Below are 20,625 nucleotides of genomic sequence, written 5' to 3'. Positions count from 1 at the left end.
GGGTGGGAAGGGGCTGGGGCTGGTCCCCGTGAGCACGGCAGGGGGCGGGAGGGGGGGTCCCGTGGCACCTCAGGACTCCGGTGCTCCCGGTGCGCTGTGGCCCGCGCGGGGGGCCCGGCTCCGGGGGTGTCCCAGGATGAGCGGGCCTTGGCCGGGGCTGGGGGTGGGCACAGGGGGGTCGGGTACGGCCGCAGGGTCTGATCCCGCGGTGCTGCGGCCAAGCCCGCGCTGGCTCCGCCAGGCAGAGCTGTCCCTGTTCCCCCCGCCAGGAAGAGCGGCAGCGCAAGCACAGAGCGGAGGGTGCAGCCCCGCTGCCCCGCTCCTGCTCCTGCTGTCCCTGTGCTGCAGGGACCAGGGTCCCTCCCACCCTGCTCCGTGCCTACCTGGGGGTCTCACCCCGTCTGTGTGGGGTTGGGACCCTGCACCATGTCTGGGGGCTGAGCGATGCTCACTGGAGTGGTGCTACCTCCCATGGGGGGGCTGCCCATGGGATGCCCCAAAGGACACTGTGCACAGGGCCTGGGGGGCTGCGCTGGTGATGGGCGTCCGAGTTGTGGCCCCCCATGGCTCCCTTCCCCTCCTCTGCAGCCGTGTGGAACTTCCCCCGCACGAGCGAGCATCACCTCGAGCTGCACATCGGGGAGACGGTGCACATCCTGCAGGTCTCCGAGGGTAAGGGGCTCCCTAACCCTGCCCCTGCCCTGTGCACCCTGAGCCTCGCTGACACCATCCCCTTCCCTCCCTGGCAGGCTGGTACCGTGGGTACTCGCTCAGGAACCGGGCTGCCTGGGTAGGTGAGGGCTGCTGGGGGGTGCAGGCACGGCGGTGTTTGTGGTGTCCCTGCTGGGGACACGCACCGGGCACCCTGTGGCATGGCCAGGCTGGGACCCTCTGTGGGAACTCCGGTCCTGGTGCAGGGAGCACCCACCGCAGCCCATCTACCACGGGGTGGGTGCTGATGGCTCTGGCTCCCCCAGGGCATCTTCCCGGCCTCGCTCATCCACCTGAAGGGTGCCGTGGTGGAGCGCAGGGGGTAGGTACCGGGCACGGGCACAGGCATGGCTGTGGGTGATGGTGCCCACCTCTGGTGCCGCAGGGCTGCAGGCTCCCTGTGCCCCTCCTTAGGGCAGAGGAGAGCGTGGTCCCCACCGAGATGCCCATGGTGCAGGAGATCACCACCACGCTGCGGGAGTGGGCCACCATCTGGAAGCAGCTCTATGTGGTGAGCAGCGGGGGGATGCGGGCCCTGGGGACACCAGGGCACAGGGGTGACGCGGGTGCTGCCACAGGCAGGGCAGATGGAGCGGTACGGTCGTGTGAGGCAGATGATGTGTGAGCTGATGGAGCGGCGCTCGCAGCTGCTCTCTGGGACGCTGCCCAAGGACGAGCTCCTGCAGCTCAAGAAGGAGGTGACCGGCAAGATTGACTACGGCAACAAGTGAGAGAGGGGATGGGGTGGAGGGGGACTGGGGGTCACCCCTCTGCTGCAGCGTCCCCACTGCCCTGTGGTGGCCCGTGAGTGTGCTGGTGGCTGTGCAACGCACCGAGCCAGAGGCCAGTGCCTGGTGCCACTGGTTCTTGTCCCCTTGCCATGGATCTGCTGCTCGTGGGGACCCATCACCCTCTGTCCTGCGCCCTCATACCCCGTGCCCGTGCATGGGCAGGCGGGTCCCGGTGGGATGCACAGACCCATGTCCCCCCATCCCGTCCCCCGCAGGATCCTCGCGCTGGATCTGGTGGTGCGGGATGAGGATGAAAACATCCTGGACCCCGACAGGACCAGTGTCATCAGCCTGTTCCAGGCGCACAAGAAGGCTGCACAGACCGTCACGCAGCGCATCCATGAGGAGATGGTGAGCTCCTGGCACGCTGCCCCGCGCAGGGCTGTGCCATGGGGCCGTGCCGGGGGCTGTGCCATGGGGCTGTGCCGGGTGCTAACAGCGCGGTGCCCCGCAGAGCCCGCAGCAGAGCCCGCTGGGCTGCGGTGCCCGCCCGGCAGCGTCCCCCTGTCACAGCCTCTACCTCTGCGTGCGCAACTTCGTGTGCAGCATCGGGGAGGAGGCGCAGCTGCTGCTGGCGCTCTACGACCCGGTCCAGCAGCGCCTCGTCAGGTGGGACCCGGCCCCGGCACCCCGCGGGGTCCCCGGCCTGTGCCGAGCCCCGGTACCGCTGGGGCAGCCGGTCCCTGTGTGTGGTGCGAGCTGGCAGGGCACGGGCACTGCCTTGCCGAAGGGCTCCAGCCCCTCGCGTGGTGTTTGCTCATGGGCTGGTGCTGGCAGCCTCATCCAGCACAGGAACACTGAGCCCCAGCTCTGCCGTCCCGGTGCCTGTTCCCCTCCATGGGCTCCTCACCCCATCACCTTCCCTCGCAGTGAGAACTATGTGATCCGCTGGGCCAGCACCGGGGTGCCCCAGGACATTGAGCTGCTCAACAACCTCAGGGTCATCTTCACGGTGAGCGCCCTCCCCCCCCCCCGGTGCTGGTGCTGCTGCTGGTGCTGCATTCTGTACCATGCACAGGCCCCTTGAGCCTCCACTGCAGCCCACGTCCCCTGCGAGCAGCCGCATCCGTGCTGCTCTCTCTATGCTGCTCTTTTCTCCCATCGTATCTGCACAGACCCCACTCCTGGCACCAGGATGAGGCATCCACCATGAGGCTTCCCTTGCAGCCCCCCTGCCCGGTGGCAGGTTTCTGGGTGTCCTCGCCCCCATCCCCACTCCGTCCCTCTCCGCAGCAGCTCCCGTGCAGCGGGAGGTGCTGAGGCAGCATTTTCCCTGCTGCGGCAGCAGGGCTGGGCTGAGCTGACCCTTGTGAGGGCCGGGGAGGAGCCGTGGATACACAGAGGTGCCAGGAAGGTCTTTGCTAAGAGCAGCAGCAGCAGCAGGTCCAGCTCCCTCGGCTCTGCCGCCTCTGCCCCTGCTTGCTGCTGATGCCGTGACCCCATGTGCTGCAGCGTGACCCTGCCCCATGCTGCAGCCCCTTGGAAGGTTCTCACACAGGGCAGCACCCACAGGACCTGACCCCAATGGGTGCTGGAGCCCGTGGCCACCCCACCAAGCAGAGGGGTCATGTCAGACCTGCTCCCTCCCCAGGCACTGCCTGGCCCAGGGGTGCCCCATGAGGCTGTTGGTTTCCACCAACCCATTGTCCCCATCCCTTGGGTTTGGGGTGATGCAGTGCATGGACACTGCACCCACTGGTTCATGCCCTGGGTACCCCACAGTCACCCAGTGCCACCCGAGGCACATCCCCACGTGGTGCTGCCCGAGCCAGGCTCACGCAGCCCCTTGTCCCTCGCAGGACCTGGGCAGTAAGGACCTGCAGCGGGAGAGGCTGCTCCTGGTGTGCCAGATCATCCGGGTGGGACGCATGGACCTGCGGGAGAGCCACAGCTGCAAGCTCAGCACCGGCCTCCGCCGCCCCTTCGGCATCTCAGGTGAGGGACTGGGAGAGCCCCAAAGCGCTGCCCAACCCAGCACCCTCAGAACACCCCTTGGCCACCCGGCTCCATGGGGCTCCCAAAGGGTGCTGAGCATTGGCACAGGCTGCCCGGGGCAGGGCTGCAGTCACCATCCCTGTTCACACACCGTGGAGACAAGGCCTCAGTACCATGGGTCAGGGGTGGCCGGTGCTGGTTGGACTGGATGAGCTTAAAGGTCTTTTCCACCCTGGCTGGTTCTATGATTCCACGGAACAACTGCCCCGGGTGCTGCTCCTGGGAGGGTTTTGCATAGAGGTTCACCCACGGCAGCCACCCAGTGCCAGCACCTCTGTGCCACTGCAGTGATGGACATCACGGACATCACCAGGGGGAAGAGCGAGAGCGACGAGGACAAGCAGCACTTCATCCCCGTGCACTTGTGAGTGCCGGGGCAGGGTCAGGGGCCCAGTGGGACTCAGGGTGCTCTGGGTGCTGGTGCCTGGCTGTGGGCAGCAGCGTGTGGGGCACCTGGTGGGGCCCTCCCCAGGTCACCCCTCCCCGATACCCACAGGGCCACTGCTGACAACGATTTTCTTCACAACATGATCAGGAAAGCGGTGGAGGGGAAGGACATCAACCACAAGGGACAAGGTAGAGCCCCCATGTCCCTTATGTCCCCAGTGTCCCCCATGGCCACGCTGCCGGCACAGGGATGTTGACATGGCAGCAGGCACGGGTGTGTGCTTTGGTGCTGGGTGCATCCGGGGCTCCGTGTGTGGATGGTCCAAGCCACTGGGATCCATCACTGGGATCCACCACCTCCCAGTGAGCTGAGGCTGAGCCAGGACCCCATGGGGCTGGTGACCGGGCACGGCTCGGGATGAGCCGGCCCAGGCCCTGGGGCTGACGTCCCCCCTCCGGCCTGCGCAGGGTTCTGGGTGTCGCTGAAGGTGCTGTGGGGGGACGTGGGCCACGTGCGGAAGCAGCACCCGCACCTCGTGGACCACAGCACGGTGCTGGCGCGCAAGCTGGGCTACCCCGAGGTCATCATGCCAGGCAAGCGGCGGCGGGGGGACCCCGGGGGGGGCCTGGGGTCTCAGCCTGGGCTGTGGGGAGCCCCATTGCAGAGGGACCTGGCCGTGCTGCTGGGGCTGTGCCCCCGGAGCTGCTGGAGTTGCTGGTAACCGTTTGTGGCTTCTATTTGGAACCAAAGGGAAAGGCGGAGATAATGATGTGGGGTTTGCACAGGGAAACAAATCCCTGTTAAGTACTCGTGTCCTCCGCTGCTCTGGGCTTTCAGCAGCTCCCCGGGGCTCTTTGCAAGCCCTGATGTAAAGTTCCCAGCAAAGACATTCCCAGCCCTGCACTGTAGTAAAGAAACAGGATGCAAGTGAGAGAAAGCTCCTTGAGTTGTGCTTGGGGTTGGAGGGGTTTGGTTATGGGCAGGTGCTGTGAGCTGCTTCCAGTTAATGGGAGTCTGCCTGGAGGAGGGAAAGACAGGAGCCACATTTGGATGCTGGGGAGGGACCTTCATCAGGGACTGCAGTAACAGGACCAGGGGTGATGGGTTCAAACCGAAACAGGGGAAGTTCAGGTTGGAGATGGGAGGAAGCTCTCTGCTATGAGGGTGCTGAGGCGCTGGCACAGGGTGCCCAGAGAAGCTGTGGCTGCCCCATCCCTGGCAGTGTTCAAGGCCAGGTTGGACACAGGGGCTTGGAGCAAGCTGCTCCAGTGGAAGGGGTCCCTGCCCGTGGCAGGGGTTGGAGCTGGAGGAGCTTTAAGGCCCCTTCAGCCCACCCCATGCTGTGATTTCTGTGTGATCCTGAGTTCCGCGTGGGTTTTGCTGTGGCTGCCCCAGGAGACGTCCGGAACGACATCTACGTGACACTGGTGCAGGGTGAGTTCGACAAGGGCAGCAAGAAGACACAGAAGAACGTGGAGGTGACGGTGTGCGTGTGCGACGAGGACGGACACGTGCTGCAGGTACTGGCTGGAGCACCAGGGCTGTGCCCATGGCTCTGCCTCGGGCACGGCCAGCGGCCCTTGGTGTATTGGTGCCAGTGCTGGAGCCAGCATGGCCCGGCTGGGGCAGCCCCTTTGGTTACTGGGGCAGCCTCTCCGGTTACCGGAGCCCCTGTAGCTGCCCTTGAGAATAAAGCTCCGTGAAAGCGGTGGGAAGGGATAGAGAGAAAATCCTCCTCCTGCCCACGGGGAGAGCCAGAGCCCGCGGCCACCCCGCAGCCCCCGGGGATGGGGTGTCCCAGCTCTCCATCGATGGGAGAGGCAGAGGCAGGAGGAAGGGATCTGGAGGGTTCAGGAGGCTGGGGGAGGCTCAGACCCTGTTCCCTGCCCCAGGGCTGTTCATTGCCTGTTCTCTCCAGGCTGTTTGCCTTCCATTTCAAACATAATTCCCAGCCGGCCCCTGCGGGACAGGCTGTGGGTTGCTGAGGGTCCCATGGGTGGCCCCACCTCCTTCTGCATCCCTGAAAATGCCCTTCCCAGGGCAGTGGAGGTGACGGGATGGGGATGGGGAAACCTTCTGCTGCCTTCTGAGCCTCTCTGGCATAGGACAGGGGAAGAATGTCCCTGTGCTGGCTGGTGGGGGGCGAAGGGGCAGCAGTGCTGGGGGGCTCAGGCAGGACTCTGAGATGTGAACAAGGGCTGGGGGGGACACCACGGCCTGACCATGCTCTGTCCCCCCGCAGAACATGATCTACCCTGGCGCAGGGGTCGGGCCGACCAGCGAGTACCGCTCTGTGGTCTACTACCAGCAGCGGCACCAGCGCTGGATGGAGACGGTGAAGGTCTGTCCTGGGGCCGGGGGCAGCAGGACCCGGCTGCTGCGGGGGGTCCCCATCAGGGGTGATTTTCAGGGTCCTCAGCTCAGGGAGCTGCTGCCGGTGTCCCGGGGACCCAGGGCCCCCACGCTGGGTGCTGCATCCCTGATGATGCTCCTGCACTGCCACTGCTCCCCATGGGCCTGTGGCCGTGCACCACCAGCCCTGCACAGCACTGGGGGCTGTTCAGCACCGCTGGCTCAACAGGGAGCACGGGGTTCGGGTGGCAGTGAGGGATCTTGCCCAGCTGGGCAGCTCCTCACACAGGCTCCATCTCCTCTCCCAGATTGCTGTTCCCATTGAGGACGTCCACAAAACCCACCTGAGATTCACCTTCCGGCACCGCTCCTCCAGTGACTGTGAGTGTCCCCTTACTTTGGGAATTCCTGCTTGAGCGAGGCCAGAGGAAGCCACGGAGCTGCTGTGAGAGCAGCTCCAGTGCCTGAAGGGGCTCCAGGAAACCTGGAGAGGGGCTTGGGACAAGGGCCTGTAGGGACCGGGCAAGGGGAATGGCTTTAACCTGCCAGAGGGGAGACTGAGATGAGCTCTTAGGCAGAAACTCTTCCCTGTCCATGCGGTGCGTCCACCCTTGGGCTCCTCCTCACCCCATTCTATGTCCCAGCCAAGGACAAAAGTGAGCGGATCTTCTCCATGGCCTTCGTGAAGCTGGTACAAGCAGACGGCACCACACTGCACGATGGGGAGCACGACCTGATCCTGTACAAGGTACGGACACACGCACACAGGGATACAAATCCCCACTGATGTGGGGTTGCTGCAATGGGGCTGTGTCCAGGTCCCTGCTGGAGCCGCTGTGCTGCTGGCACATACCCGACATTCCCCAAAGGGTTCCCAGTCCTTCCCTGCCTCCCTCCCGTCCTTTCTGTCCTCGGGCGGGGCTCCTGCCGCGCTCCCTGCAGAGCCTCTGATCCCTTGGGAACGTCAGGTTCTGTTCAGAGAAAGGTAACATGGATGTAGGTGATGTGGGAGGGGATGTCCGCAGGCGGGTATCTGCTGCACATTGCTTGGCTTCACCAGCGGTGTTCCCTGAGGAACTGCTTGGGTATTCTGGGAGAGCAGAGGGAGAATGTGGGGAAGGAAAACTCAGCATTCGTTTTGAAAACACACTCTGATGCCAGAGTGTGAATGACCCCAGAAGCACTGCCCCCCCCCCCAGCCTTGGTGTCCCCCTCCCTTGCCTTGGTGTTCCCCCATCCCGGACTGGGTATGGGGAGTGGGAGGTCTGAGCTGGTCCCCACGACAAGGCTGAACTCAGAACTCACCGTGTGTGGCACCACCTCAGCCCCTCGCTGGCCGTGGGGCTCCATCCTCCCCAGGACGGGCCCTTCCCTCCCCAGCCCCTCGCCTGCTCTGGTTTTAGCTCGGATTTCTCTGCTGTTCCTGGTGACCCAGGTTAGACCCATCTCCCTCCTGAGCCCTGCATCTCCCTGGCGTGAGCAGATCTGTCCCATTGCTGAGCCCCAGCCAGCACTTCCACGAGTTTGATGGAGAAATTCTTCCTCTTCATCACAGCGTTTCCCTCTTGGCATCTTCCTTGTAGCCCCTTCAGGCACTGGGAGCGGCTCCAAGGTCTCCCCAGAGCCTTCTTTCCCCCCGGCTCTCAGCCTGGCTCCGGAGCAGCTCAGCACGTGTGAAGCTGTTGTCCTGCCGCTCCTCCCTGCTCTTTCCGGGCCACCTCCCCGCGGTTCTTCAGGTGCTGCCCTGGCTGCAGACCCGGTCCCGTCCCCCCCGCTCCGCGCTGCCGCAGGAGCACCGGGCGCCGCCGGGACCGGCCGCTGCCGTCGGGGTCAGCCCCTGCTCCGCCGCCTCGGTGCTGTCCCGTGGGAGGGCTGGCGCTGCCCTCCCTGACCCGGCGCGTTCAGCAGCGCCCTCAGCCCGGAGCGGGGGAAGCTCCGTCCTCCGTCCCCGCGCTGGCTCCTGCTCTTCCCGGCACCTGCCGGGGCCTGGCCCCGGCGCCCGGAGCCGTTTCCGTGCCTTCAGCCCCTCGGAGCTCCCGATCTCGTTGCGGTCCGTAACGCGCCGGCTTGAGCCGCCCTCGGAAGCCGCGCGGGGCTCCAGGAGCAGCCAACAGCGAACAGCTCCGTGCTCGCCATGCAGGGAGAGCATTCCAGGGAGCATTCCAGAGGCAGGGCTCAGGCAGGGGCGGGGGATGCCCCGTTACCGAGCCGCAGGCGAGCGGCGCAGCAGCAGCCGGTCCGGGCCTCGGGCCATCCACACGTCCCCAGTGAGTCCTCCTGGGTGTGACTTCTTCTTAGTTCTTCAGCTGGAGAGCAGGGACACAAAGAGGTTGTTCTGCCGCCATGGAGAGACCCTGGCTGGCGCTGGTGGCAGGAGCATCCCACGTTGGGATGCTGCTGGTGATGCCGTGGGACCGGCTGGTGTCCAGCTGCGTGTCTGTCCCTGGGGCACGGCTCTGCCATGGGCTTCATTCCCGGCCCCAGGCTCCTCTGTGTCACCAGCTCTTCCTCCTGCCCTGGGCTTCATTCCCAGCCCCAGGCTCCTCTGTGTCACCAGCTCTTCCTCCTGCCACTTCTTGTGCCCTCCTGGGATGCCACTGGCTGGGATGCAGCATTGCTCTGGTCAGTGGTCCCAGTGGACCATGGGCAGGGAACAGCTCTGTGGGATGCTCTGTTGAGGCTGATGTTGGGTGAGACCCTGCGCTGCCTGCACTGGGCTCTGCCACCCCTTGGGATGGCTCCCACATCCCATCCATGAGGATGCCGTCAGTGGGAGCCACCGTTACACGTGTGGCTGTGCCGACCCCCTGCCCTTGTCCGCTCCGCACAGGGACATGACGTGGGGTCAGATCCCATCCCATGGGGCTCCTGTGGGGCTTCTCAGTGTGAGCCGTGCTCTGCCCTGCAGGGGGACAGCAGGAAGCTGGAGGATGCCAGCGCGTACCTGGCCCTGCCCTCGGTGCGGAGCCCGTCTGAGCCCAGGCTCCTCTCCAGCTCCTCTTTCCGTGTGAGCAGCGGCACGTCCGGCCTGACCGTGTCTGCCCGGGACAGCTTCCAGATCTCCACAGTCATCTGCTCCACCAAACTGACCCAGAACGGTGAGTCCTGGGTTCGGGACTGCGCTTCCTGGCAGCCAGGAGCCGCCCCGGGATGCTCCCGTTGCACGTGGATGCTGGGAACACAGGCAGAGCTGGGGTGGAGAGCACTGAAGTACCAGCTGAAGTGGCTGGGGACACCCAAGTTTGCTGTGCTGCTCCAGCATGGCTCCTATGGGGTGCTGGGATGGGATGTGCTGCACTGCAGCTCTGTGTCTCCATTGCTCCGGGCTGTAATTCAGAGGGTTTCTCATTTTCCTTTCCTCATTTTGGTGAGTTCTCTTTGGCTCCTTGGTCTCCCGAGGCCTCCTGCCTCAGCAGCACATCAGTTTTCTGAGGCAGAGGAATGGGAACATCAGGCTCCAGTGTTCCAGGCGTGCTCCTGCCTCAGGGCTGCAGCAGCCGCTGTGGGAAGCTTCAGCTCCTTGGCTGGATGCCCCATCCCTGGCAGTGTTCAAGGCCAGGTTGGACACAGGGGCTTGGAGCAAGCTGCTCCAGTGGAAGGGGTCCCTGCCCGTGGCAGGGCTTGGAGCTGGAGGGGCTTTAAGGTCCTTTCTAACACAAACCAGTCCAGGATTCCCCTGGCCTGGGGCAGCACCGCATCCCCTGGGATGGGGCCTCTCCCCGTGTCTCTGGCTGCCCTTGGCACTGAAGGTGGCACTGGGAGCCGGGGGCTGGTCCATCCAGGTCTGGAGCAGGTGAAGCTGTGCTGATGCTCCCATTCCTCCTGCAGTCAATCTCCTGGGGCTGCTCAAGTGGCGCTCCAAGCCCAGCCTCCTCTCCGAGAACCTCCAGAAGCTGATGTCCGTGGATGGAGGGGAGGTCATCAAGGTACAGCCGGGACCTTCCCCACTCCCCGTGCTGGGATCTGCCCTCCCACCTCCTCCCCTCCCTGCTCCTGTGCTCACAGCCCTTGTGTCTCGCACAGTTCCTGCAGGACACGCTGGATGCCTTGTTCTCCATCATGATGGAGCACTCGGACACGGATGTCTATGACACACTTGTCTTTGACGCACTGGTGAGTGGGACCCGCATCCCCCCGTGGGCTGAGTGTGGCTCTGACCCGCTGACAGTGCAGGATGGGCTTGGGTCAGACGGGCGGGTTTGTGATAGGATCACTGACCTGACCAATGCTCAGAGCTGTGCATTGCCCCCGGCTCCACTGCAGTGCCCATAGAGCCCGACTGACCCAGCATGGGCAGGTCTGTGGCTCTGTGGGACTCTGTCCCCACAGGAGACAACCCCAGGAAGAGCCAAAGGTCACTTGTCTGCTGCATCAAGACGAGTGACCCCAGATACGGGGCTGGGGAGGGTCGGGGTCAGGGCAGCTGCTGGAGGACACAACGCATGGGTTGGTGATGGTCCAAACTCTGCACCAGCTGCCCATGAGGTGTCCTGTGGCCGCTGGGCTCAGGCTCACTTCGGGCTTTCCACCTCGGAGCTCTGCCCATGCTGGCAGTGGGGGGCGGGCAGGGGCTGTGGTGCCCCCAGCAGCCCCTATGTGGGGTCATGTCCCAGCACCCTGCTGCTCCCCCCGAGCCGTGCCCCCTGCCCCCAGGTCTTCATCGTGGGGCTGGTGGCTGACAGGAAGTTCCAGCACTTCAACACCATCCTGGAGACCTACATCCGCCAGCACTTCAGTGCCACGCTCGCGTACAAGTGGGTACCCGGCGGCCGGGGCATGGGGATGGGACAGCAGGGACAGGGAGGGATGGGGATGGGACAGGGGGAACGGGGAGGGATGGGGATGGAGGGTGGGGAGCGCTGGTGGGAGCTGAGCCACGGCCCAGCGGCCATCCCAAAGGCTGCTTGGCTGAGTCCTGGCCACGCGTGTCCTGTCCCACAGGAAGCTGCTGTCGGTGCTGACGCAGTACGTGGAGCGGGTGAGCCGGGGCGAGCCCTGTGACCTGCTCCTGCGCACCTTCAAGGCCTTGGAGTACGTCTTCAAGTTCATTGTCCGCTCTCGGCACCTCTTTGCCCAGTAAGTGCTGGAGCCGCTTCCCCCGGTGCTGGAGCCGCTTCCCCCGGTGCTGGAGCCTCTTCCCCTGGTGCTGGAGCCGCTTCCCCTGGTGCTGGAGCCGCTTCCCCCGGTGCTGGAGCCGCTTCCCCCGGTGCTGGAGCCGCTTCCCCTGGTGCTGGAGCCTCTTCCCCTGGTGCTGGAGCCGCTTCCCCTGGTGCTGGAGCCGCTTCCCCCGGTGCTGGAGCCGCTTCCCCTGGTGCTGGAGCCGCTTCCCCTGGTGCTGGAGCCGCTTCCCCCGGTGCTGGAGCCGCTTCCCCCGGTGCTGGAGCCGCTTCCCCTGGTGCTGGAGCCTCTTCCCCTGGTGCTGGAGCCGCTTCCCCTGGTGCTGGAGCCGCTTCCCCCGGTGCTGGAGCCGCTTCCCCCGGTGCTGGAGCCGCTTCCCCTGGTGCTGGAGCCTCTTCCCCTGGTGCTGGTGCCGCTTCCTCCAGCGCTGGTGCCGCGTGTGCCTGAGCATCATCCCCTGGCAATGGGGCCTGCAGGGCAGGACAGGAGGGGTCTTGGGGTCCCTGTGCCATGGGAGCATCCCTGGTGCCTGCCCCAGGCATGTGGGGAAGCCTGGGCAGCAACTGCCTTGTCCTGGCTCAGCACAAGCTCTGCAGGGGGTTGTGGAAGGGGCTTTGGACAAGGGCCTGTAGGGCCAGGCCAAGGGGAACGGCTTTAAGCTGCCCGAGGGGAGACTGAGATGAGCTCTTAGGCAGCAGCTCTTCCCTGTGAGGGTGCTGAGGCGCTGGCACAGGGTGCCCAGAGAAGCTGTGGCTGCCCCATCCCTGGCAGTGTTCAAGGCCAGGTTGGACACAGGGGCTTGGAGCAAGCTGTCCTAGTGGAAGGGGTCCCTGCCCATGGCAAGGGACGGAGCTGGAGGAGCTTTAAGCTCCCTGCAGTCCAAACTGGTCTGTGGTTCTGTTATAAGCAGTGTAAGGGGCTGGGAGCCTCGATAGGTCCTTGTCGCTGAGGACAAGGTCACAGCTCGCTGCTGGGGACCTCCAGAGCTCTCACAGGACCTGGTTTCACTTGTTCCCCGTGGGATGCGGTTCCTGTCTCAGTATGTGATGGCACAACAGGGCTGTGCCCTGCAGGCGGGGCTGAGCCAGGCCGTGCGCTGGGCTCAAGCGCGACTGCCCCGTTACCAGAAGCCGCGAGTCAGGTTCCTCTTTCATTCCCAGTATGCGGCACCGAAAGCCGAAGTGTCCCCATGGAGCAGTGGGAGGCGCGGGCTCTGCCCGTGGTCGGTGGGAGCAGGGGGGGCTGCTCCTGCCCCCGGTCCTGAGCACCGCGCAGAGGTGCTGGGATGCGCTGTGGTCCCACCTGTGCTCTGTGCCCTGCTCATGGGGAGGAGCTGAGGAGGGTCCCGGCCACCCCAGGCCCCTCAGAGCCCCCTTTGCCCCTGCTGTCTCCCCCATCGCACTGGTAGGGGGGTGCAGCTCCTGCTTCCAGGTCTGACAGAGCCCCCTCCCATCACCCTCCTGCCCCATGCAGCCCCTCCCTGGGGGTCCCGCAGGGCCCGGCGGCTGCTCTAGGGCTCTGGGATGCTCCAGCACCCGATGGAGGGATCTCCCTCCTCGTCACACAGAGGAAATCCCCAACTTGTAGAGCTGCCGGCACAGAAGGTGAATTGGATGGAGCAGCCAACCCTGGGAGTGCGTGCTGGCACAAAGCGCTCCCTGCAGACAGTCAGTGCTTTGATTCATCTTCCCTTTATCTTGGCGATCTCAACCGCAATAAGAGCTCCTCAGATCTTTTAAATGCTTTAAATGCTGCTACAATTTGTACGCATCTGCGATTGAAAGGAATTAGCTGTAATTACAGTAAGCTGCTGCAGATGCTGCGGCTCTGTTTCTGGATGCGCCGCTGGCAGCTCGAGCAGGATGAGGGTGATCGAAGGGAGCTCAGCTGGATCAGGACCCGAGCCCCTGCCTGGGGAAGGGGCTCCCTGGTTCGGGCAGGAGGTTCGGGAGCAGGGGATGCTGCGCTGCACCTCCAGGGACCAGGACCAGGGCAGGCGGGGACTGGTGGAGCCCCCATGCCCATCCCCACATCGGGACCTGTCCTGTGCGCCCCACGGTAACTCCGAGCCCCGCCATGGCTGGGGTAGGGACCTGGGGCTTGGTGACACGCAGTGACACGATCCCCGTTCACCGCTTCCTCCCTCCCAGTTCCTGCGGCCACTTCTGCTTCTGCTGCAGGCGGGGGGGTTTCCTGGAGGTGCTGTTGTCACCCCAGAGTTCACCCCACACACGGGGGTACCCGCGGCCGCATCTCCCCCTCACCACCCCGGTCACTGCTCACAGTCCCTTGCTCAGCCCCTGTTCCTGCAGCCAAATCCCCCCACGGCTCCAGCACGGACCTGCTCATCCCCCCTCCTGTCCCCGTCCCCCCAAGTGCCCTGCGAGCACTACCCCTTTGCCCCTGTCCCCCAGGCACCCACTTGTGCAGCCTGGACCCTGCGGCTGCTGAGTGTCCCCAATGACCTCCATGGGGATGTCACTGGGGTCCCCAACAGCTCCTGCCGTGGTCTGGGCTGCAGTGGGGTGTCCTTGGGTGCCACATTGACCCTTCTCTGGCAGAGCAGGTAAATGAGAGGAGGCCACAGAGCTGCTGTGAGGGCTGGAGCAGCTCTGCTCTGAGCCAGGCTGGGAGAGCTGGGCTGGGGCAGCCTGGAGAAGAGAAGGCTCCTGAAGGGGAGACCTTAGAGCCATCGGGGGGGGGGGGGGGGGCTGGCTCAAGGGCTGGGCCCATTTTCCTGATGGAATCCTCCAACTCACAGCATCCCCATGGCCTCCTCTGGCCTGGTGGCAGCAGCTCCACATCCCTCTTGTGCTGCTGCCCCAGAGCTGGAACTCTGGCACTTCAGGACTGTGAACAAGTCTATTTAAAACCTGAAGAGTCCACGAGTGCGTGTGAGGGGGGTACCTGCAGCAGTCTTTGGTACAGGTCACTGTGCACATAAGTGCTGGTGCCCAGCAGTGCCAGTGCTGGGTCCTGCTGCTGAATGCAGATGTGGAAAGAGTCACCAAGGAGTGTGGTGAATGGGGATCAAAGGTGGTGCTGAGCAGAGCATCGCCTGTCGAGGTGCTCAGCCCCGTCACCACGGTCAGCACGAGCCTGTCCCTCTGGCTGTTGCAGGCTCTACGAGGGGAAGGAGGCTGCCGAGTTCCAGCGCTCACTGCAGAGGTTCTTCCTGTCCCTGAACCAGCTGATGCAGTCCCCGCTGGAGGGCCCCACGCTGCTCTCCCAGGTACGGGTGCTGGGGGCCTCAGTGCTGGTGCGTGGTGGGTGGATAGTGCCGCAGCCATGGTGACACCGGCTGTGCCCATGCTGGGTGACACCGGCCATGCAGAGCCCCATGTGCAGGGTGCTGATGGGAGCTGCTGCGCCTGCAGGGTCCTGCCCCCCCCAGGCTTCCCGCTTGTGCCCCCCCAGCTGGAGACACCCCCCCCCCCAGAGGGCCCAGACCTCAAATCCACACTGTGATGGTGCCTGGGGCTGTGCTGGGCTTCATCACAGCTTGGTGCTGCTGCTGAGCGCCTGGGAGGAGGGTCCTGGGAAGGCTCCTGGTGCTCATCCCTGCTCTGGAGCTGGCCCAGACCCATCCCTGCCCCAGGGGCCTGGCTCCATGCGGTTCAGGAGGAGCAGGAGCGGTGCCTTGGGCACTGCAGGGTCCCTGGGCATGGCCATGGCCTTTACCAGCACCTGGTGCCGAGGTCCCCCCTGTGCCCATGTGATGGTGCTGGGGCTGGAGCCGAGCGGAAAACGCCATGGATCCATGGGTGCTCCATGATGTCAATCAGGGAGAGGAGGCAGGAGCTGGGGCTGGGGTTGGTGTCTCTTTGGTGCTGTGCCAGGGTGAGGATGGTGTCTGGGATGGAGAGAGGCGCATGGGGATCCCATCACACGCAGTGTCCTTGGACAAGCGGCAGCTCCTGTGTTGTATTATTTCATGGCAGCCTCAGTTAATCCCTTATAACCTAAACCAAGCAGTCTTGCAGACCACACAGCAGCCACCCTGCTGGGGAGGAGCAGGACGGTCCCTCCTTACCCCCTCTCCCATCCAAACAGCATCTTGTCCTGATTGCCATCTCAGTGTTGCTGCTGTAGAGACTGCTATGGAAACCACTGCAGCTTCCACCTGCGGCTCCCGCAGCTCCTAGCACCATGATCAGGGCTGCAGGGAACAGATCCTGCAAACGCAGCCCGAGTGGAGCCATGGTCCAGGCAGAGGTGGTTGGGAAGAGGCATCCCTGCAGCGGCTCCGGTGGGTCAGGGTAGCTGTGGTGGTGGTGATGGCACATTACAGCCATGGGCGTGCATGTGCAGCCGGATCCACCAGCCACGTGCCAAAGGGCTGCAGAGGAGGCCGAGGACACTTGGGAGAGGGGAAACCCATGTCTGGGATCCAGCTGTGCCGGGAGCCAACCGAGGTGTGGGGAGACACGGAGATGCTCTGGGGCTGGAGCACCTCTGGTCTGGAGACAGGCTGGGACCTGGCCTTGTTCTGCTGGAACACAGGTGATCGTGCCTGGCACTGGTCAGGGAATTCTCAAAGGTGGGAATTACCAGGAAGGGGCTCAAGAAGACATCGGCAAATGTCCTTTGCCACAGTGTAAGTCACTGTGTGCATCTGCGCTGGGTGTCCGTGCTTTGGAACCTGCAGTGGAGCTGGAAAGGCCCCAGTGAAGGGCAACAAGTGCACGAGGTGGGGTCCCAATGAGGGCAGGGCAGAGCAGAGCTGGGACATGGAGCTGTGGAATCCCTGTCTGGAGAGGGCGGGAGGCGGCGATGGCTGCTCCAAGGGCTGATCCTCGGGGAAAAACCCACCCAGGGTGGTTCAAACATGAAGAGCCTCTGCCTCGGGAGGCAGCTCAGGGGCCTGTGAGCCGGCTCCTTCAGGGGGGGGATCAGGTGGATCTGCGGGCAGGGAAGCTCCTGCCATGATGCTGAAGTGCAGGAGTGTGTGTGACCGTCCCAGCTGCACCCAGAGACTGGAGGGTCCCTGGCTCCAGGCTGAGGTCCGGAAAGGCTGGAAAGACCAGGGAAGCTGGGGACGAGCAGAAAGTGCATCATTTGTGCTGCTCAGTCACATCGTGGATGTAATGAGGGTGGTTTTAGTGCAGACCAGCTCGGGGTTGGTGTTTGCTGTTCCCAAACCAGGAAAACCCGCTGCAGTGCTGGGGTTACAGCAGCATGGCTGGGCCCTGCACACCCCATATCACCCCGTATCGCACTGCAGGGTATGTGTCCTGGTGTCACAGCGGGCTGGAGCCGGTGGTTGCGGCTGCCGTGGCAGAGGCGGTGACTGGGTTCAGTGATTTCGGGTGCCGGTGGCTCAGCAGGAGGAACCTGCTCCCCGTGGGATGCCCGCTCCCTGGGGATGGTGCCCGGGCTGCTGCTTTAACCAGAGGGGCTGGACACGGATGGTTCTGGAGCAGCAGCCGCAGCCTGGGGGGGGCCGGGGTCACCCCCCTGCCCGCAGCATCCAGCCGGCAGAGCGCGGAAGTGCCGGCAGCGCCGCTGTGTCTCTGCAGGGAGCGGCCCTGAAGTTCCTGCCCTCCATTCTCGAGGACGTGTGTGGGATCCTCGACTCCTCCGTGCTGGGGTAGGGTCCTCATCACCCCCTTCACCCCCAACCTGCCGCAGCCGCGCCTGCCCCATCCCCTGTGGTGACCCCTCACCCTGGGAGCTGCCGGCGGGGACGCAGCCTGGTGCCCTTCAGTGCAAACCCTCCTGGGCTCGGGCTGCTCTGCGAGGTGGGGCAGCTCAGCCATGGAACAGCCCCGTCCCAGCCGCAGCACGGGGACAGCCGGTCCCGGCCCCCGGCGCTCGGGAAGGCCGCCGGCAGCAGCGGGTCCCACACGCTCCTCCGCAGGGCGCTGCTGCGGGACTTCATTGGGAACGTGCCACCGCAGCGGCTGCTGAGGCACAAGCTGCAGTCCCTGAGCGACATCGTCCACAGCAAAGCCTTCCAGTCCTACGGTGAGAGGGGAACCGGGGGGGCGGGTGCTGAGCCTCTGGGAAGGCCATGGAATGGGATGGAATGGGGACGAGTCCCTGCCTCAGTGACCCTCCTCTACCTGTGGTGCCCAGGTGGCTCTGCTGGGAGGGACACAATGCCCAGACCCCCACCGGGTGCAGCCAGGGCTATGGAGTGAACCATGGAGCTGCTGCGAAGGCTGGAGCAGCTCTGCTCTGGAGCCAGGCTGGGAGAGCTGGGCTGGGGCAGCCTGGAGAAGAGAAGGCTCCTGAAGGGGAGACCTTAGAGCAGCTCCAGTGCCTAAAGGGGCTGCAGGAAAGCTGGAGAGGGGCTTGGAACAAGGGCCTGTAGGGACAGGCCAAAGGGAATGGCTTTAAGCTGCCAGAGGGGAGACTGAGATGAGCTCTTAGGCAGAAGCTCTTCCCTGTGAGGGTGCTGAGGCGCTGGCACAGGGTGTGCCCAGAGCAGCTGTGGCTGCCTCATCCCTGGCAGTGCTCAAGGCCAGGTTGGACACAGGAGCTTGGAGCAAGCTGCTCTAGGGGAGGGGGTCCCTGCCCATGGCAGGGGTTGGGGCTGGGTGAGCTTTAAGCTCCTTTCAATACAAACCAGTCTGTGGTTCTGTGATAAGCAGTGTAAGGTGCTGGGAGCCTTAATGGTCCCTTGCTGCCTCTGAGGACAAGGTCACAGTCCCAGGTACCTCCGGAGTACAGGGTAGGATGCAGTGGGATGAGCAGGTTTTTCATGGATTCAGCAGCAGAAGCCCTGGTTTGCCCAGCTGCTGCCCAGCTTAAAGTCTCCCAGCTTAAAGGGTTTCCCAGCTGAAGGAGCCTCTGTCTGTCCAATCTGAAGCACCTTCAGCAGAGCAGGGAAGCAGAACCAGGTCCACTGTGGAGCTGAAGCAAACCAGATTGATGAGGCTTTTTCGGTTGAGTTGACTGGCCTTTAGCTGTGTATCGGGGCAGCGGATTCCCTCCCTGGAGCTTTCTTGCCAGGACTCAATGTTGCTCCAAAACCCACTCCATGGAGGGGGAAGGTGACTGCTCCGTGCAGGGGAGTTGCAGCCCAGTGCAGACGTTGTGCTGGTCCCATCCATCCTGCTGGTCCCTGCCCTGCCCAGTGCTCCCGGTGCTCCTGGTGCTGGCAGCCACCATCCTGGCACCTCCGTGTCGCCCGCAGGTTGCCGGGAGCTGCTGCTGCAGGTGGCCGTGCCGCTGCTGCAGGACCTGGTGGCAAAGGGGGAGGAGGAGGAGGCCTGCATCGAGCTGCTCAGCAGCATCCTGGAGGTGCTGTACGAGGCCCAGAAGGTAAATCCCGTCCCCTCGGCTCCTCCTTTCCCTCTCCAGTCATCACCTTGCAGCGACCTGAAAAACCCCTTTGAGAAGGGTTAAGCACGAGCTACTGGCCATGATATGGTTGGGGCTGGTGTTGGTCACCCAAAGTCAAAGGGGGCTGTTGGTGGCCACTGTCCCACTGGGAACCTGCCCACGATGGGGGGAAAACCCGTTTGATTTCCACCTCAGGTGCTCTCCAAAGAGCTCCCAAGCAATGGGGGAAGTGCAGAAGGTTCCTCCAAGCCCAGGGCCAGAGGATCAGGCGCTGCAGCACCAACTGTGCCTCTCACTGTCCCTGCCCTGCACACCAGGAGGATGGTGAGGGCAGGGAGAAGGTCCCTGGGCACCACTGCGCTCCAGAGTCAGCAGTGACAGACCTAAATGTGCTCCATGAGCAGGGAGCAGACCATGCCCCAGAGCCCCTGCCCAGTGCCAAAGGGACAAATCCTGCTGCCCCAGGCACGGTGCTGCTGTGGGTGTCTGACCGCCCAGATGTGACCCATCCTCGATGCCTCCCATGGGCCAGGACTGTCTGTGCTGGCACCAGCCCCACATCCCGGGATCTGTTCATTGCAGAGAGCGGAGGAGCTGGAGACGCAACCCAGCACAGGCAAGGAGCGGCATCAGGAGCTGGTGAGTGCTGTGCTTGGCTTCAGTGCTTGACACATGGTGTGATGTGTCAGGAAGGGTTGATCTGCATCCCACTACAGTGACAAACCCACATGGTCACCCAGAGCCAGAGCTGATGTGGTGATGCTGCAGGGATGCTGTAGTGTGGGACCAGCAGGGCTGGGGCCCACAGGGCTCTGTGCTTACTGGGATCCCCCAGCACCCTGTCCTGCCCTGAGGGGGGTCTGGACCCACACCTTCACCCAGGCCCCATGGACTTGGTGCTGTGTTGTGCACCTTCAGGTGCCTGGGAGAGGAGCGGGTGCTGGAGCACACCCGGGTGCTCGAGGCACATGTATGTGGTTGTGGTCCTGGAGCAGGTCTGGAAGAGCAGGGCCAGGGATGAAGGTTGCTTTTGCTAGAACACAGGAAGGATAAGGCAGCACTGGGGGATGCTGGGTTACGTCACTGCAGTGCCAGGCTGATGTACCAGGGTGCCAGGGGTGTTCACACCTCAGTAGCCATCCCCCTTGCCCCATGTTTAGATTGGATATAAGGAAGAAGTTCTTTCCTGTGAGGGTGGTGAGGCACTGGAATGGGTTGCCCAGGGAGGTTCTGAATGCTCCATCCCTGGTGGTGTTCAAGGCCAGGTTGGACAGAGCCTTGGGAGACGTGGTTTAGTGTGAGGTGTCCCTGCCCATTGCAGGGGGGTTGGAACTTGGTGATCTTAAGGTCCCTACCAAACCTATTCCATGATTCTATGTTGCCTGGGTGCTCCCTCCACCCCAGGCCTATCTACAGCTACCCGCTGTCTCCCGGAGGCAGCAGTAACTGCCCTGCACACGCGGCCGGTGCCCCCAGCCCCGGGACCGCAGAAGCCGTGTGCCGGTGGCGCGGTTCCCATCAGCCCTGTGCCGATGCCGCCGCCCGTCCGCTCCCTCCCTCCCCGCCCCGCGGCCTCAGGCGCGGCCCCGACGCCCATTCCCTCGCAGGTGCGGGTGAAGCAGCACGTCCGGCTGGTCCTGGAGCGCCTCCTGCACCCCGTCACCCGCAGGGTGATCGTCCTGGACCGGGAGAGCTCCCTGCGGGTGAGTGCCGCGCCCCGGGGCTGCTGCCTGCGCGGGATGGGGCAGCTGCGGAGGGCTCCTGTGCCCAGCGCCGCAGCCCCGGGTCCCGCTGCCTGCGGGGGTGTGCGGGGGTTGGACGCGGCAGGGTGAGGGAGGGAAGGGGAGCAGCGCCGGGGGCAGCTCTGGAGCGGGGGAGGGCATTGGGAGGAGCAGGCAGTGCCCCTTTTGGGAAGCAGAGGAGGGCTTCGGGCTGTGCTCTATAGGAAACAGGCGACTGGAGCCGGTGAACAGTCACAGG

The 20,625-nt window shown here is 64.3% G+C and overlaps 1 protein-coding gene across 1 annotated transcript in view; it reads left to right on the top strand.

Annotated features, from left to right (window-relative positions):
* Positions 1 to 20,625, top strand: part of LOC130593736 (dedicator of cytokinesis protein 2-like) — a 48,670-nt gene that overhangs the window by 1,228 nt on the left and 26,817 nt on the right. Inside the window, exons 2-28 of the mRNA XM_057399096.1 lie at positions 589 to 672; positions 750 to 790; positions 978 to 1,033; positions 1,126 to 1,222; positions 1,290 to 1,438; positions 1,718 to 1,853; positions 1,957 to 2,111; positions 2,373 to 2,454; positions 3,302 to 3,437; positions 3,786 to 3,861; positions 3,994 to 4,073; positions 4,353 to 4,478; positions 5,281 to 5,405; positions 6,128 to 6,226; positions 6,546 to 6,618; positions 6,882 to 6,985; positions 9,146 to 9,335; positions 10,066 to 10,163; positions 10,261 to 10,350; positions 10,891 to 10,991; positions 11,179 to 11,313; positions 14,476 to 14,587; positions 16,875 to 16,945; positions 17,216 to 17,322; positions 18,497 to 18,624; positions 19,228 to 19,284; positions 20,253 to 20,348. Of these exons, the coding sequence (XP_057255079.1) occupies positions 589 to 672; positions 750 to 790; positions 978 to 1,033; positions 1,126 to 1,222; positions 1,290 to 1,438; positions 1,718 to 1,853; positions 1,957 to 2,111; positions 2,373 to 2,454; positions 3,302 to 3,437; positions 3,786 to 3,861; positions 3,994 to 4,073; positions 4,353 to 4,478; positions 5,281 to 5,405; positions 6,128 to 6,226; positions 6,546 to 6,618; positions 6,882 to 6,985; positions 9,146 to 9,335; positions 10,066 to 10,163; positions 10,261 to 10,350; positions 10,891 to 10,991; positions 11,179 to 11,313; positions 14,476 to 14,587; positions 16,875 to 16,945; positions 17,216 to 17,322; positions 18,497 to 18,624; positions 19,228 to 19,284; positions 20,253 to 20,348 (2,804 nt within the window). The remainder of the gene's footprint in view (positions 1 to 588; positions 673 to 749; positions 791 to 977; positions 1,034 to 1,125; positions 1,223 to 1,289; positions 1,439 to 1,717; positions 1,854 to 1,956; positions 2,112 to 2,372; positions 2,455 to 3,301; positions 3,438 to 3,785; positions 3,862 to 3,993; positions 4,074 to 4,352; positions 4,479 to 5,280; positions 5,406 to 6,127; positions 6,227 to 6,545; positions 6,619 to 6,881; positions 6,986 to 9,145; positions 9,336 to 10,065; positions 10,164 to 10,260; positions 10,351 to 10,890; positions 10,992 to 11,178; positions 11,314 to 14,475; positions 14,588 to 16,874; positions 16,946 to 17,215; positions 17,323 to 18,496; positions 18,625 to 19,227; positions 19,285 to 20,252; positions 20,349 to 20,625) is intronic.

This window comes from Pezoporus wallicus, unplaced genomic scaffold, assembly GCF_028554395.1.
Source record: "Pezoporus wallicus isolate ANWC-B61680 ecotype Strahan unplaced genomic scaffold, APGP_CSIRO_Pwel_v1 contig_14149, whole genome shotgun sequence".
Lineage (NCBI taxonomy): Eukaryota > Metazoa > Chordata > Aves > Psittaciformes > Psittacidae > Pezoporus > Pezoporus wallicus.
Note: the sequence above shows the minus strand (reverse complement) of the source record. Positions and strands in the feature narration are given on the sequence as shown.